Below are 18,182 nucleotides of genomic sequence, written 5' to 3'. Positions count from 1 at the left end.
AACAAACTCTCGATGGATATGCAGGGCAGCATATACACGTTGCTAACGATTTAGGATGCAATACATGTTTTCCTAACACTAGCAACAGAGGTTAAGTATCTAGCTGCCTAAGATTTGATACTGTAGCCCCTCTGAGAGACTTCTGAGGGATTCAGGAGAGTTGGGCTGACAATCTCTGGAGCTGCCTTTGTCTCTGCTCAGGATAAAGGGGGAGCCTGCGGAGTACCTTGGATTTGATACTAAAATGTCAGGCATACTAAAGGTAGATGAGGATACTGTTTTCAGCATCTTAAATTACTTTCAGATAAATAATTTTCTAAGACTTTAAAGATATTTTTGTCTTACCTACCTTGAAATGTATCTTTGGCTACCCTAACAATTGTAACTACAATCTAGTTTTTTTATCATATTCTTTTTACATTACTGCAACTGAAATGATGGAACATTTTCCATAGTTGGTATTGGTGTAGTGGTATTAGTAGTGTGATAGGATGAAATGTCCTTACCTCTGTTTATATGCTATGTTTAGGTGGACATGTTTTGTATATGTAATTTCAGAAGTGTTCCACAAGTGATGAGTCATAGTTTACATTTGTGATAGAGTTAAAGGGGTTAGCATTGCACAGTCTATAGCAGAGCCAAAAGAACAATTTCCATCCTGCCAGATATGCTTTTTATCCAGTAAACCTCACCCTCTAGGTGGATGTGACTAAGCTTCCTGACCTTGGACAATTCTGCAGCATGGTTTGTACAGTTTAGCACTTTCTCCTCTCTCACTCACAGACCACGTAGTCCAGCCAAACATGATTAGCATCTCCAAGCCTCTCTCGTTCTCATGCTATCCACCCCTGTCTTTCCAAACTGTGTGGTCAGATTCCTGTCTGCTGCCTCCCTCTTTACCCCTGCAGCTCCAACAACAGCTTCCTTTGACACTTTTGGGCACAGTAGATCTCTGGATGTCAGCAGATATCCTAATGTTGGCTTCTCCTAAGCAGTATAGATGGTAAAAAATAATCTTGTTATGGATTTAGTGTACTAAAGCTGTCCTAGACTTCAGTTAACACTATAGATGCAGCTGGTGTGAAAGGTCTCTGTCCTTCATACTTGGCCACAGTAGCACCCTTGAAAAGAATGGCATCTGTTGAGCTGCTGCTTGTGCCAAAAGCATGACACAGTTAAGAGGAAGGTACGTTTCATGGTACACCTATAACTTACCATTATCTTGAGTAGTACAATTGAATTATTACTCTGAGAAATGTGCAAAGGTGCATTTAAAATCTCAGAAACTTTGCTGTATATTTACTCTTCTAGCAAATAATAGTTTATATTTTTGGATGGTTTTTATTCCTGTACTGAAGGTCAAATGAAAAGTCTTGTTGGTCCTTCCATGGATAAATCCTTGAACTCAAATTTAAGAACTCCTCTGAGATTTTGGATGAAAAAAAAATATGATAAGGTAAAGTCTCACAAGCTTGTAATTGATAAATGGGTTACATTTTGCAAAATACTTTGGAATACTAAGTTTAAAAAAAGTTCATTCCAAAATGTACTTTGTTTATTCTTTTTAATTCTGCACAGATTTAATTCTCTATGGCACCGCTATTGAATATACTAAATATTGGTATGATATATATTATAAAATCAAAGTTCTTAAATAGAGGAGAGCTTATTACAGTATACACACTGAATTACTTGTCAAGAGATTCTAATTAGTGTTTTTATTATCTGGGCAGCTAAGTGAGATGCAAATTACCTGTGGAATATTCTCATTCTTATTATTATTCCACTAACAGAGGCATCCTTTACAGGATCAGTTGGTGAATAGGAAATCAATAAACCAGTGAAAGAAACTGTTTTAGCATGAGAATGCGTTCTGTAACTGCTTGCGGGAATTCTACAAAAGAATCAAGTCTTCAAAATTTCAGTGAGGATGAAGGTTGTAAATCCTGCAACATTCCCTTACCTATGTTACATTAAAAGGCTAAATATAAATCTAACAGAACTGTGAGAGAGAGAGACATTACGTCTTCATGTAAATGTATGGAGTGGTCCAGCAATCCTGCCTTAGAACAAAGGGCAGGTAGATTTTCTTGTAACCATAGTCCCGCACATGAGCTGTGGAAGGGCTGGATCCTGATATTGTTGTGTGTTGTTGTAGGAAATGATCGTCTTGCCAATATAATAGGCTCAGACAGGATCTCTCAGCGAAGCGTATTTTATTAACGATTTTGCAAGACCAGGTGTTCTACCTAAAGGTAGGCACACACAATAGGGCAAAAAGCCCCTGCTTATATCCCCCCTAAATCCTGGCTGCAAATTCCCTCCCCTGTTCCCCATTGGTTTGGTACTTCAGGGTTTACAGACTACCCAACGCCTGCCTCAGTTTACATATCTCATTAATCTAACAACCCCCTCCCCTTATTGATTTATTTAAAATATGGATTCCTGGCTCTTTGGTTACCCTTCCTCCTAGCTTAACTTTTTAAATACAGTACTTCAGGGGCCATGAGCAGTGGGAGTCTGCGTGCTGCCCCCCTTCATTGTACACCGGGGAAGTTTTCCAGCAGGGGTGCAAGTCTGCCTGTCCCAGCTCACTCTCAAGTAGCTACTGTCCCTCTTCAAGCATTCCACCTCTAGGAAAAGTTGGAATTTTTAAACTTGTCAAAAGTGCATAAAACATACAGATTCTTGTCCTTTGTATTTATTTATTTATTTTAATTGGTAAAACCAGTGCAACATGCCCATTGATTTGTAAGTGGCCTGCAACTGTGGACTGTGTTATATATATAGGGCCGCTGTGTAGGAAAGGTAGGCTGAGGACATGGCCAAACTGCCTTCTGTTCTGATTGCTGCCTCTGTGTAACTTAGAGCACAGAGGAAGGTTTCATCTGACCAAGTGCAGATGTCAACACCTGAACCAGTTATTACAGAAGGTCTCTTGTAGGCTGTGGGAAAAATATATATGCTTCTAGGACAGGACTCGTGATGGATTTAAAATGTTTACATTAGGACATTTCAAAATGCTGTTTTTTCTTCATCTCGTATGAAGGAAACCAGGAGTAACTACCTCACTGTGAATCTATCCCAGGGCCATTTCAGTCGAATATGGCTTGGAGGAAGCTTCACAGTCTTCTAAATAATGCCATGGACCTGTGGGATTCCTTCTTGTTGTTTGGGCTACAGTTCTCCTCTTACTGAGTAAAACACAACTTCTGTAGGTCTTGCCGTGGTGGCCCTTAGTTTGAAGTGATCTGTCCTTACAGACATAATGTCAGTGTTTATGAGAAATATTATCCTTTTGTATTCCGCTCTTCTGTATACTAAGCTTTTTTACCACCTTAGAAAAGCATTGGTGTTTGAAAAAGTGCCTGTAGTGTATATTTGACAAAAGGGATTTTTTTGCACTTAAAATCAAATGGAAGATTTTTCTTGCATTCTGTATGACCAACAGAACCTTTGATGTGCTTAAGAGGTTTATTATATGATTTTTTATTCTATGGAATGTGACATATTGCTTTTGTTTTATAGCTGTATTGCAACCAGACATGAATGTTATCACATATATGAGGAGATGAGTTTCTAATACTGATCATAGTTTTAATCCTTCTCTTTCCTGCCTCAGAAATGTAGTTGTATTCGAGGTCAGAGATGTAGTACAGAATTATGTGATTAAATAGCAGATTTTCAAAAAGGTTAATGTATCTTCTGAGTTGTAATATGAAGGTGATTTTTTTTTTCTTTTTGTCTAACATGAAAACGTCTCTAGAAATTATACAAAGTGCTTTGAAAGGATAGTGATCTTAACATCATAGGATATTTTGAAGGAAATGAATGGAAAAGGCTGTTTATGTTTGGCACTCTGATCATTCCGAGATACCTAATTATTTCTGGAATTGTAGAGTTAGTTTTCCTAAGCTTGTGTGAGAAGCTGTCGTTGCATTGATGACCTGGTATAAAAGGCCATGGCTGCCATCTCCTTTGTTGTTCAGTATGTCACAATATTTCACAATGTTTTCCTATTATGAAGAAAAAAACAATCTACATTTAAAATTCCCCAATGTATACAGCAGTGGAATGATTAGATCTGCTTTTATCCAAAGTTTTCTAAGTTATATATAATAGGTTATCTACTTATCTAATAACTTCGGTTATTGATATTTTATTATCTTAAAGGCTAAATCATGCTTTTATAGCAAGTTTCCCTTATGTATTCACACTGTGGAAGTAAGAAAAGTGTCTGAAGTGAGACTTAGCCTTGTGTTGGGATAGTGTTTGTATTCACCTGTACAGGTATATATCTGTATATATGAGAGTAAAGGTACAAAATTTATTGAGCTGTTCTGAAAGGTTTAATCGTACAAGACAAAACATTTTTGAGAAAGATACTTTAGTGTGAAAATTGTGTAAAATCTTCGAAAATTTGACTCAATGTCGGGTTTACCCAGAGTGTATGTTCAAACATCTGCATTAAGAGATGGGGTTATACAGCTAATGTGAACATGATGATCTCAATGGATAAGCATACCTGAAGTGAAGATACAAAGTAAAAATCCAGTAAGAAGCATATTTATACTTATCACTATTATGAATGGGGATTTTTAAAGGTTACCTGTCCCTACAACAGTCTAGATTTTTTTTTAACCTAGATGAGGTTGTTAAGCATGACTTCTGCACTCACTTTTCACATTTGTCCATTGTACATGTGGGATCATGGGCTTTCAAGTATGTGGTCGTGTGGGAGTTCAGTTGATGAAACTAAGCAAAAGCCTAAAGCTGAGCATGTGCATCAGAGTTGTCTTAGTGGCATAAATGTGTTCGTGACAGGTAATTCTCGGGTGCGATCCCATGAAGGGGACTCTGTGTATAATCACTCAGCAGAATGAATTACTTGAATCATTTAATGCCAACTAAATATTGTATGCCATTGTTGGCTGAAAATGTTCACATTTTTCAGGAAGTTTCACTATTTTTAATGCACGTGGTAATTTTGCACTAATAAACAGAAGTATTGATTAAAACCAACTGCTGAGTATTGTAATTCAGTAAAAATAAATATTAAGAAAAAAATAATAGTAATCCCTGTTCAGAGGAAATATCTCAGGAAGTAATGATGTCTTTCTGTTTCCTATAAGGGTAGCAGAGGGGAGCCAGGTCCTGCGGGCCCTCCAGGTTTACCAGGGAAATTGGTAAGCAGTTTATTTCCATATTGAGTGTTCATGTTTACTTTCAAGAAGTAAAGTTCTGGTATCATCTGGAACTACACTCACTCATTTATTCATGCAGGGAACTGAAAATAATGTTGAAACGAATGATTGTTTGGTTTCTTTTTCAGTCCTCTGTGACTGTGCTAATATTAGCAAATGCTGGTTTAAAATATATGGAGATGTGTGGGACTTTTTCTTCTGTTTAAAAAAACATAAATCCTGTGATGTGCAAGGTTGGGTTGCACACTCCTGTGTGGGCTTCATGTACTTGGGGAGCAGCAGCAGTGAAAGATTGGCTTTCTGCTAACAGCTACGTGAAGCTAATGAATGGAGTGGATTATGAATGCCACCTTTTACCGGTGCTCCCGCAGTATTTACACAGCAAGAGTCAGGAGCTGGGGAAGTTTTAGCTGAAAGAGCCTGCTGTTAGAGAGGAATGTGCAAATCATAGAGTGCAAGATCTTAAGAAGTACTGTTAGGAGACTCAGACTGTTGTTGAGGGACTGGAGGGTGGAAAGCCCTGTAAGCCATTTCTGTTGTGTCTTTCAGTAATAAAATCATAATAAGATGCCATTTAAAGGGCTGTATTTTGGATCAGATATTTTCATCAGATAATCCTGTTTCATCAGGTTAGGACTGTTCTGGGAATAAGATTCTGCCCCATCTGCTTGTCAGGGTATGACCCTTAGCTGTTAGTTCTAAAACAGGCTGTGTAAGTTTACATCCTTGACTTATTTTCACAGGGTCCCCAGGGTGATATTGGACTTCCCGGACTGCCAGGTCCTCCAGGCTTACCTGGTGGTAAGGGTGACAGGGTAAGAAATACACTCATACATATAGACTGCTGTTTAACGTCAGGAGTAAATACATTAATTTGAGCATTGTTTGCAGCTTTTACATGAATCAGTGTCCTGTTTCTTGTTTTGTATGTAGATCTGTTAACTACTTGAAAGTGGTGCTCATAAAATATATAGCAAAAGTCTTGAGCATGTTACTTAAAGAACTGGAATGAGATTACTGGTGTGAATATTTCCCTTTTTTTGGAGTTTGAATCATTTAAAGGCCTAAATCATATTGCAAGTCGTTGACTCAGCCAGATCTGAAATTGAAAATGAGGGTCTCTGGTCACTAAAGAGGTTTGGGACTTCAGCCCTGGCCTACAGTAGATACAATGCCTTTTACATACATCTTAGGGTCTGCTATGGAAATTCACAGGCTGATGTGCATACACGCAAAATTACAGAATATAAGTACCTCATCTGGTATTTTGCTAGGAGGGAAGAACTGGGCCCTGGAGAGCTCACACACCTGAAAAAGATATCTGGCTTTGCTGACTAAATGTCAGTGAAGACAGTATAGTGGAAAAAAGAAAAAAGAGTTCTCCCGCTTATAGGAGGCTGCAGAGGATGGAATTCACTCACCAAACTTCAGACATCCTTCTTATAGCAATTGGCAGTTCTACACTGTGTTTTGTGCTTCTTACTTGGGATATCTACTACAGTGTTAAATGAGTTACACTTTTGAAGTGCCTGTTACTTTCCACTGACAATCAAGGAAGTGTGGAACTGTTAGTGAGACACAGGTATCACTGCTGCACAAGCCTTTAGTTCACCAGAGGAATCCTGCCCCTGGTATGCTCCCAGTATACATCGCAGGGTGGCTAGATAGGGCTTGCAGTTGTTTTGGACAGTTTTTAAAAGCTGCTTACATACTTAAAAACAAGTTTCCAAGACAATCTTTGTTGTTGAGCTTTTTTTTTTTTTTTTTTTTTTTATGCTGAGACCGGTAACATACGTTTCTACTCAAATGTGATTGACATAAAACAGTCTCTTGTATTAGACTGATAATGATTCACAGTTTAGACTTCTCCAAAGGGAGATTGAAGGTACCTGAGGAAGCAAATCTGATAGGAAAACAACTAGTATTTGTTGCAGTGCTGACAATTTCCCTCCAAAGATGCCTGATTTTCCTCATTTACCATATAAAGGCTCTGAACATCTGAAATAAGAGCAGGATGTAGATGCTACAAATAGACCCGGTGAAATTCAGGCTACACCCAGGAGGTTTCTGTTCATATAACTGGCAGATGACAGCATCTTATACCTGGAGCTTTTTTTTAAATCCTAGGGTCAGTTTAATGCCCTGTGCAAATACCTTAAAGTCCAAAAAGCTACGCTAGCCATTATCCGTGATTGCTTTTTAACTTCCCTGTTTTGAGACAAGTGTCAACTGGATCCACTTGTATTTTTGGTTCATTTTTTTTCTTCAGTTGCGTAGAGGCTAGAGTGAATTTTCTGGGGCAGGCTTACATGGCTGCAGCTTTGCACTGATCTGCACTGTGTGTTCCCACTCACAAGCCGGGAGAGCTCTGTGCCACAGGCCAAGTTTCACAAAAGCAAAAACTTCTCCCATCTCAACCTTATCTATTGGCAGTTTTGTTGCTCTAAAGAAGAGTAAGGGGGAGAAAAAGAATGCCCAAAATGATGGAATCATAGATTCATTTTGGTTGGAAGAGACCCTCAAGATCATTGAGTCCAACCATTAACCTAACTCTAGCACTAAACCGTGTCCCTAAGAACCTCGTCTAAACGCCTTTCAAACACCTCCAGGGATGGTGACTCCACCACTTCCCTGGGCAGCCTGTTCCGATGCCTGACAACCCTTTCCATAAAGAATTTTTTCCTAATATCCGATCTAAACCTTCCCTGGCACAATTTCAGGCCATTTCCTCTTGTTCTAGCACTTGGTACTTGGGGGAAGAGACCAACACCCTCCATGCTACAACCTCCTTTCAGGTAGTTGTAGACAGCGACAAGGTCTCTCCTCAGCCTCCTTTTCTCCAGGCTGAACAGCCCCAGTTCCCTCAGCCGCTCCTCATCAGACTTGTGCTCCAGGCCCCTCACCAGCTTTGTTGCCTTAAATGATGTTAGGTTGGAAATCAATGTCTTTTTGTGTGGGTAATTGGAAAACCTTAACAAGGGACAATTTTGAGAACATTTCAGACAAAATAGTTTCAGTGTTATTTGACAAAGTCAGAATGTAAAATAGGTCTGTGATTTCCATTGCTTAGCTTTGTGGATTATTTAGTATTGGCTCTTTGTCCTCAGGAACATGAGAACAAATCTGAATTCCTTAAATTGTAGATGTCACACTGGTTGGTGTGCCTGTATCTTATCTGAATTAAATGGACCTATGAAATGAGAGAGAATATGCTGTATCTCTGTCTATTTTAGGAAAATAAATATGCATAGTGTTAGTTCTTTTGTTTGGAAGGTATATGTTTTAATGTGCACAGAATGCAAAGAACATTTAAGGATGGTGTGATTGGTTTTCTAACAAAACACAAATGCTAACATTTTCTTAAATAATGCACTGTTCTACAAATGAAATACTTTTCCTGTAGAAACAAATTACATAGGTTGGAAATGAATCGAGTCATTATTTTTTTCCTCATTGGTTCCTGCCTGTCCAAACATGTATATTTCATTACAGGATTCTAAGATGAAACATAATAATATTATCTTTTTTTTTAAAAAAAAAGGAATGTCAAGTTTAAGATACAAGCCATTCAGCTTTGACTGTAGTGATCAAAATTCTAGAGACAGTTCTGCTAGAAAACCTTGAGAATTAAACAGCAAGCAAAACAAGATTGTGACTGAACTTGTCGATGTCTCAGTGTGCACATCTCATGTTAGCAGGTCTGGTACAGCCTACAGCAATACAGAGTACTTAATAGGGCTAGAAAAATGATACACTTACTGGATTTTTTACTTCTAACTTCTAACCAATTTGCAGAGCAGAGTTGTAGCAGCTGCAAGAGCATCTGCCACGTAAAGGGTAGATCTACTGTTTGACAGTCAGAATCTGTATCATCCAGTGTGACAGTGGATTGTATGTTCCATGCTATTACTTGCCTTCAGTCTGTCACCTTAATTATATAGTAAGTTTTAAATGTTTTCATTGTAATTCTTAAAAATTTCCAGATTTAAATGTCTCTTGCATTAATGATAGATGGTAGGGAGGATTTAAGATAATTTAGTATCTTTTGAACCTGCAATTTCAAATTCTGATTTGTTTTTTTAATCTTTAATCTTGTAGGGTTCAGTGGGTGAACCAGGACCTAAGGGTGAACAAGTAAGTCATGTTAGAGTTCATGGTACTTTCAAGTCACACTACAAAATGCTGCAGTACGTGATGTTGGCTAAATCTGAAGGCTGACAGTATGGGTTTTTTTTCTGATATAGGGTGCACCTGGAGCAGAAGGAGATGGAGGAGAAAAGGGCGACTTAGTAAGGCATTATTTTCTTCACCTGATCTAATATTTTCTTGTCATAAATTAAAAACTTCAAAGTATTGTTGGAGTGCTTCAAGCATATGTTTTGATCATTGAGAGTCGCATTTCAGTTTTATACTGACTGGGCATTGCAGAGCATAGCAGTTCTATTAGCCTGGTCATGCCATTCCTGTTGGTTTGAAAGCACTCTGAAATACTCCTATTCTATCAGGTATATATCAGGCTGCCTTGAAGGGGGGTGTTTGTGTGTATAGATAGATACATATGTAGAGATACACTAAGCATTTATATATGAAAAAATATATATATGAGGCAATGAGGATGATGAAGTAGTTTAATTCAGGTGAAACAGGAGCACAGATAATAAATATCCTTAATAACGGAAATATTTTGTATTGCCTTTATCTTTGGAAATGAGATGTAGCAAGTGACTGTTACAGAGAAGGAGAATGGTCTGGAAAGAAGCGGTGGCACTGTAATATTGCTGGAGGAATATATATGTATGTATGTGTATATATATATATACTGCAGGAATGTGGCATGTTGTGAATTCCCATGGGTAATGTCTGGGTCATGTGCCCTTGGTTAAAGGGGATTTGTTTTCCTACAAGAAGAGAAATGCACTAGTCCAGCGGCTCCTATGAGGCCCCATCCAGCAAAGCCAGAACTTGATCTTTCAAAAGGAATTAAACTGCTTCCTATTTAAAAAGCAGTAGCCAGGTTGTGTGCTGGAAATGAGCACTTTTTTCCTACACTCTGTCAATTCTTTAAAGTTAATTGACAGGCCTAGTGAGCTACATGTCCCAAACCGCAGCTTTACCATCACTACACAGATTCCCAGGAAGCAACACTATGGGTTGTTTAAGTGTGCTGCCGGTTAGTCTGGTTTTAAACCGATAACAGTTGTTATTTCTGTTTCACTTATGGCATATCCATTAACAGACAAAGTGGCCTTTCTGACTTTTAGAAATCAATTATTTCAGCAATGACGTGTAGAAACTGGGAAAATAAAATTTTCAGAAATGTCTCCAAGAGTAATATGAAAACACTGAAGAAGAATAGTTAATCTATTTCATAGGTGATTACAAGATCTTGAAACTTTTCTTTTTTTCTAATTCAGAAGGAAAACTAAAAACTTCTGAATAGTGCGTCTGCTATTCTCAGTCAAGCAATAGGGGGATCTCAGGGTTGTTCAATCCAGGAGCCAGGTTGCTGGGAACAGGAACTCCTAGGGATTTGGCTTCTTCACAGAACACTGGGTAGACACCTGCCTGGTTTCTCTTGCAATTTTATCAGGGCTAGTACAACACTGTAAAATATCTGTAATTCTGTCAGACTAGAAAATCCTGATTAAATAATGCTTCCTCTAAAGGCTCCTACTGTCTAAGATTGTCCTATGCTGCAACCGTGGTCTGAGAGGTTAGAGTCATATGTCTAATATCTAAGATATGCAACACAAAACCAATTATAATAAACATGCTTTCTTATTTGCATTGTATAGAAATGTTTTTGAGAAAGGAATTTTACAGAAAGATTTGAAATTTTAGTTTTGTGATTTTGCATAAATCAACTAGATATGGGAACATTTTTAAATAGTGAAAAAAATCATGTCAAGTTGACTGCATATGTAATGTACATGGTAATGATACTCTTTTCTAAATAGTTTGTCTTATTTTTGCTTAGGGTGATACGGGATTGCCAGGAGCAAAGGGATCCGTAAGTATAATGAACAGCACTGTTATAGCAATACACAGTAGATCAGACAGATGGTTTTCAGATTTAAGAAAGAAAATTCAAATAATTAGCTGAGCTCTTTATCACGGTTAAATTGAATGAGTTAAAACAGCATTACTTCTGTTTAAATTTTGAATACAGTTAATATTAAAATGAATTAGCTTTGGAAAGGAGCTCACAGACTGAATTCTAAGCTCCATAAAAGAGAAGAATCATTCAGCAGCAGTTTTCTGGCCAACTATTTATTTTTCTTTTTTTTTTTAAGGAAATGAATGCGCTCTTTGTACACTAGGTGTTGTATAGAAAGGAGGCTCAGTGCAGTGGCTGTGTGTAGCCTGTAATCTTTACACTGTGTAAAAGCTGGCAGCAGAACTGTGATGTCTGTAAAACCAGAAGTATTTATGGCCCAGATTCCTACATTCCTTTTTAAAAATTATTTTTAAGAAACACCAAAATGATAGCTTTGATGTGGAAAGTGACCAGAAGCTTGTGTATCACATAAGAAAAAGAATTTGAGAGCTGAACGCATCATTTTGCTTCAGAATCACTGAAGAGTGGGGTTGTTACAGTAGCTGACAGTTTGGGCTGTGACACTAACATGTCAACAGTTCTGCCCACAGGGAGCTGAGTCTGACCGTAACAAAGAAACTGTGTTTGGGTTCTCAGTGGCCTGTGTGACTTTGGGGCTAAGCAAATGCAAGCTAGAGTGCGTGTGTACTGCTGAGCAGTATCATACAAGAAGGACAAGAGGAAGAGAGAGTATAGAGGACAAATCTGTAGTTTTATCTCCCTAGATTTTAAAAATCTTCTTCTCCTGATGAGACTCCAGAGTGCTTGTCATCCTAGTGAGTACATACAGAGGGACGAATAATCCATCAGGGAACCTGATAACTCACCAGGCTGGGCAAGAAAGTAATGATGGCTTCCTGGTTGTATAGTCCACGAAGGGAATTTGCTGTCTTCTTTAATGGATCTGCTGAAGTGTGCTTTTGTGTTTTCTTTTGACTGAGATGCAGCACAGATGGAACTGAAATCGCTCCATCTTGTGGATTTAACTGATACCACAGCTGAATAATTTGTTCTTGAGCATCTCTTTGAGTGGATGCTGTTCTTCTTTCTTATTTTTTTCCCAGTAGATTTAGGAAGCCATAAGTATGTAGGGGTTTTTTTTTCTGCTTGTTTTGGGTTTTGTTGTGGTTTTTTTTTTTTTTCGTTTGGTTGGTTTTTTGGTTGTTCTTTGTTAGTACTACTATTGATTAACAGTAGTAAAATAACCTGTACTGAAAGTAACTTAGAGGTGCCTGTTGGCATAGATCTCACTCTGCATGATATTTAATCACTTTTGCAAAATTTACTGGAGCAGAAGCTATAGCTTTATTTACCAAATGTACTTAAGTGGACATATTGGTGTAGCCATATCAATCCTTTCATTCCCCAAAGATCAGAATGCTTATACCAGTAAAACAGCTCTTTCTACCCCTTCTCTGAAAGAAATAAGTTGGCATCGCAACTGCTCAGGCAGTTTGTCAACATCAGTTAGTGTGAGGATGTTCCCTTCCCTGTGCCAGCGAACTTGAGCGTAGGTACTAGAACCTGTGTGCAGTGAGCTCTGGCAGATGTAAATAAAGCAAAAATGTGTGTTCCCAAGCAGGCTGGGGCCAGGCAATGCAGGCTCATGCTGTGGTACTCTCTACCAAAGGGCATGAAAGGCATTTGGAGCAAGCAGGGAATTTTTGTAACTTAAGGAACACTTAACATCTAGAAAAGCTGCATGTGACATGCACGAGGACAGAAGTAGAAACCAACTATAGGAGATTTGTTCTTTGACAGAAACCCAATCTCTTGTGCATGTCACTATGGATGTCGACTTGCCTCTTTTGACAGAACACTTGTATAGCAGTCTGTTGAAATTCCTCTTTTGCTTTGTCAGGTTGGTAATCCGGGAGATCCTGGTTCCCGTGGGCCTGAGGGAAGTCGGGGACTGCCTGGCATGGAAGGGCCACGGGGCGCCCCTGGGCCGCGGGGCTTGCAGGGCGAGCAGGGGGCCCCAGGTCTGCCTGGCAGCCAAGGGCCTGCTGTAAGTACTGTTTTCATGGGATTGGTGTCTCTTGAACACGTAGCTGTCACTCACAGCACTCCTTTTCTTGCATCAGGAGCTACAGACGCATGTAAAACCCAAGTGCTGCGGTAGAGTCTGAAATACACTGTACCTCACAACAGACACGTTTGTGCACCAAAGAAGTCTTAGGGTTGTATGCAGTGAGGTCCTTGGGTCCTCAGCTTTCCATTCAGTTCCATTTTCTTACGCTCCCCTCGCCCCCACCCTGCTGTGGCGCACATGTACCGTGTTTGATACATGGATGTATCACACATGGTATCTACCTTGCAAGCCAAATTGACTTCAGCTGCAATAGTTGCACTTGCAGGGACTGCAACATCTTTTATTGACCGGCCAGCACTTTTTGCATCAGGAACACTTATAAAATGTACTGTGATTACAATTGTTTTTTTAACTGTATATGTTTTTTTTTAATCCTAGGGAAAAGAACCAACTGATCAGCACATTAAACAGGTCTGCATGAGAGTCATGCAAGGTAAATATGCTAAAAAGTTTTTTATGTTTCTTTTTAATTTAAATCAGGATAATCTACTGCTGTGGAGGCAACCAAGATTTTCCCACTCTTATCCAGAACAAATAGCGTGGCCTTAGCAGGGGACCTGGCAGAAAAGCTTTCCACAGTCGATGGGGACACAATATGAGAGAATATGAGAAAGAAGTCTCTTATTTCATATATACTTTGCAGCCTCATTGAAATACCACTTGATTCCACACTATTACTATAGTAACCAGGAGATAATGTTTTTATGAACTAGATATATTTTGTGTAGAGACCACTTTCTATGTTTACATCTATAAAAGTACACGGCTTCGCTGAAAGCTTGTTTTGCCATTTGTACTCACACACTATTAGATTACAGCAAACAAACTGTGCAAAATAGGTAAAAAAAAAAAAAAAACGGAGCGCAGAGAGGGGCTTTCTGTAGATAATATGCCATAAAATGAAAGCAATAGGCAGATGTTCAAAACACTAATTATATTTGCTCAGTTCTTCTTGACACACTGAAATCTGGAACTTTCCTAATACAGTTGGGCACATGGGATTTACTGAGTTTAAAACTTTATGCTGCACTGTAAGCACAAAAGAAACTTTTCGGTTCTTGCTTTTGAAGATGCCCTTAGGGATATGATGCCTTTGTAATGTTAAGAGTTTACTAGAATGAAATTGCTGCTCATGATTTAATCTAAATTATCAGTAGTCACCGCTGTTCTTAATACCACCCAATAGGGTATATTTTTTTTTAAACTTTCTATAAACAGGATAAAAAGGCCTTTTAAAGTGATCTCTTGAAAGACACAGTAATACTGAGGAGGATTACAGTGAAATCAGATACGATGCTTGAATTTATTCATAACCATCAGAATTAGCAGTGAAGAGAAGGATATGGGAAAAATCTGGACTGTCTTCATTGCATCCCTCAACAAAAAAAGAAAGTAGATATCAGTCCAAGCAGGTCCCTGGAACTTTGTCAGCTCAAAGACAACTGTAATTGAAGTTCAGCTCCTGAGCAGGCTTTGCCTGCAGATTGCTATTCCCAGTCTTCCCCATGTATCTGTGAGCCGTAGATCCTGTTTTACTTCAGATTCTTTGCTCCACCTCCATCTTAATTTTTCATGGCTATGAATGCAAAATGACTAGTCTTGCCAAGTCATGCAGACTTTATAGCAAGTGTCATATGGAGTTGTGTGTGGCTGTACCAGAGGAAGTTATTTCTAAGACATGCTTGGAGGATGGATTTAAAGTCTAAATAGCAACTTCAAGCAAAGAGAGGAGTGCTCTCCTGCTGCTACAGCAGTGCCCTGTAAAGGGGATGAGGAAAAGGGAATAATAGCAAGCCAAGACCATTCTAAGAGGAACGGCCAGCTGATCCTATGCCTAATGAAGAGCAAAGCTCCTCCTGATTTACCTTAAGAAAAGATCAACATAAAATTTCCAATTATGTATCAAACTTGAGCTCACAAGCACCAGTTTGAGGGGTTTCTTTCCTCTGAGAAAGAAGGCCTGCACTTACTTTGCAGGCCAATGTAGATACCTGCTCTCATGCTTTTCAGCTGTTCTTTCTTGCAATGGTGGATCTTAGTAACAATTAACAAGTAGTAATAAAGAAGAAATTTGCGCTTTTAAGAGGCAGCAATTGCATGAGTAAGTTTTCTTATTAGATGGTTGAAATTTAAATGACATAGAAAATTATAAGGACATTTCTAAATAAACCGTATACATTTAAGCTATTTCAACTTGCAAGCATTAAACCTTTAAAATGTAGGCTTCAGAGTGACCAGCATCACAGCATGCCTATGCAGTTTCCCTCTAGTGGTACTATGATAGTATCTTATGTGTAACAAACTCTGTAAACAGCATCCTACATAAGGAAGGTGCTGAGCTGTGATCTGTTGGTTTCTGTAGCAGAGAATACAAGTTCTTCTTTTGTGAACATGAGAATCTCTCCATTCAGATCCACTTACTGATTAATTCTGTCTTCCTGGCCCTTGCAGAACAACTAGCTCAGCTGGCAGCCAGTCTTAAGAGGCCAGAATTTGGTGCTCCGGGTCTTCCTGGCCGACCGGGGCCACCAGGTGCTCCAGGACCTGCTGGTGAAAACGGCTTCCCAGGGCAGCTCGGACCCCGTGGCTTGCCTGGCCTTAAAGGTCCCCCTGGTGAGATCGGTCGGAAAGGTCCTAAAGGTAAGAAATTCTGTAACTGGCTTTCAGTTGTTGACTGCTCCAGGTTTTTTTGTGGGGGTTTTTTTTTTTGTTCGTTTGTTTTTTCCCTTTGGATTACAGATTGTTACATTTTACACATGTAAGGTACAAAAAGATCCTCAATTAGGAACCTAAACTGTTTCCTGTAACTGTTGCCTCAGCTGCACCAGTGATTAAAGGGTATGTTGGCCTGGCCTCAGCAAGATTGGTTTATAAATTTGTGGGTTTTTTGTCATCAAATCACTTATACAATATGAGTAAGCACAGGCACCTGCCTTGAACTAGAAGTAGGCAGTTGAGTCAGATTCCTAATATTAAATTTTTCCCTCTCATGCACTTTTGATGTTTGTGTTTTTCATATGCTGACGAGTTCCAGCAGCAATTCTCTGTCCTCCACTCAGTCTGGTTGTGGACCTCACTTCTGTAAGACTTGCGGTCCCAAAAGCTCATGGAAAGAGTCAGATTCATTTGCTCGTTTCTAGCCTGCTTTTCTAAGTCTATCCAGTTTCTCACATTACAAGTGAATGAAAACAATCTGCCTCTTTTATTTGGGTATAATACTTGAGCCATTTAACATCATTGCACCATGTACCACAATCTATTGATTCTTTGGAAAGAACAAATCCATAATAAAATTGACTAACCTTACACTTCACAAAACAACATTGATTTAAGTTAATCTCTTTTGTTCCTTACTCAGAGGGTTTATACACCTCCAAAGGATTATATAGTAGAATTTTCTGCAAAGTCTTATGACCACTATGTATGTATTAGTCTCTATTCAGTAGTGGTTTCAATTTGTTTTCTTGAATGAAGGTTTTATTTAAAAACTGTATTTCTGCACAAAGCTGGTCTGTTGCTGAATTGGAGCATTTACTTTTGTCTCAGGTTTTATTTGAAAGTAAAATTGGGAAAGCCTTTGAGAGAAGGAATAGAAGACAAACAAAGCAAACCTTAACAGCATTGCTGCTGGAGTTCTGTCACTGTTTTCATTTAATGTAATGTCATCTGTATTTGCAGAAGCACAAAAAATGGAGATACAAAGGTGATCTGATATGCTGAATTTGATTCATTGCACAGCAAGCTGCACTGTGTTTATATTAAAAAATAATCTACAGAGCACAAAAAACCCAAAAACCAAATGACAAACGAACCCCCAAACCCAAGCAAAATGCTTTGTTTCCTATCGTAATTGTCATCAAATTCCAAGTTACCTTACAGTAAACCCTGAAATACAATTACAGACACAAGAGAAGTGGCGAATGCTCTCATGAGCTATCATGATGATACGTGGCAAGCACCTGAAAAAAATCTCAGTTCTTCACACTGATTTGCTGGTAGTTACCAGAGTTCCATGGAGGTCACAGACAGAGAGATGAACTGACTTTCCCCATCCATTTGGGGAGTTGTCTGAGATGGAAGTGAGAGGAAAAGGGCACCCAGGACATGTGATAAAAGGGAAAAGGAGGAGGAGGTTGAGAATGGTTTAGAAGGGTGTGATGAAGAGGAGAGAGAAACACAATAATGTGTTACCATGAGATAGAGCAGAGGATACAAAGGTACAGTGATTTTAATGGCATCAAAACCAGCAGAATCAAGAGTTGGCTGGAGGAAGGAGGTTATAGTGACTTTAATGAACAATCTGAGGTAGTGAAGGAGGGCAGAATCAGAAAAAAGTTGGAGAAGTTTTGGGTAACCAGCACGAAACACTGAAGTGTTCAGTAGCTGGAACTATCTGGGTATCTGGGTAGCCTGACATCGGTGCTTCCAGTAGCTGCATTTACAAAGATGGGCTGAATCTCCGTGTTGACTTAGCAGTCTGAAGCATCGAGATAAGATTCTTCCTCTAGCACCCTGTGTGCATCTTATGTTGAAACTTGTACTGATTCCTGTGTTCTTTTACACAATTAAGAATTTTTTCTTATTAGCAGAGTTCACATGGTCTTGCAAAAGCCATTTGCCAGTACCCTCTCTCTGTATTCCAAAATATCCTGTGCAGTTCTGGGAGTTTGGTTTATTTCCATTATTAATATATAGGCTATGGCATATTTCTTGTGGTACTTACTGTCCAGCCCTAGGTGTTTTGGGGTTTTTTTGTCCCTCTAACATGTCTACTTCTGAGAATAACTCA

At 38.9% G+C, this 18,182-nt stretch overlaps 1 protein-coding gene across 1 annotated transcript in view; it reads left to right on the top strand.

Moving 5' to 3' along the window:
• Positions 1-18,182, top strand: part of COL9A1 (collagen type IX alpha 1 chain) — a 68,440-nt gene that overhangs the window by 48,615 nt on the left and 1,643 nt on the right. The window contains exons 29-36 of the mRNA XM_065631663.1: positions 5,133-5,186; positions 5,948-6,019; positions 9,303-9,338; positions 9,449-9,493; positions 11,182-11,214; positions 13,163-13,309; positions 13,772-13,826; positions 15,845-16,033. Of these exons, the coding sequence (XP_065487735.1) occupies positions 5,133-5,186; positions 5,948-6,019; positions 9,303-9,338; positions 9,449-9,493; positions 11,182-11,214; positions 13,163-13,309; positions 13,772-13,826; positions 15,845-16,033 (631 nt within the window). The remainder of the gene's footprint in view (positions 1-5,132; positions 5,187-5,947; positions 6,020-9,302; positions 9,339-9,448; positions 9,494-11,181; positions 11,215-13,162; positions 13,310-13,771; positions 13,827-15,844; positions 16,034-18,182) is intronic.

Source organism: Caloenas nicobarica, chromosome 3 (genome assembly GCF_036013445.1).
Source record: "Caloenas nicobarica isolate bCalNic1 chromosome 3, bCalNic1.hap1, whole genome shotgun sequence".
Taxonomy (NCBI): Eukaryota; Metazoa; Chordata; class Aves; order Columbiformes; family Columbidae; genus Caloenas; species Caloenas nicobarica.
Note: the sequence above shows the minus strand (reverse complement) of the source record. Positions and strands in the feature narration are given on the sequence as shown.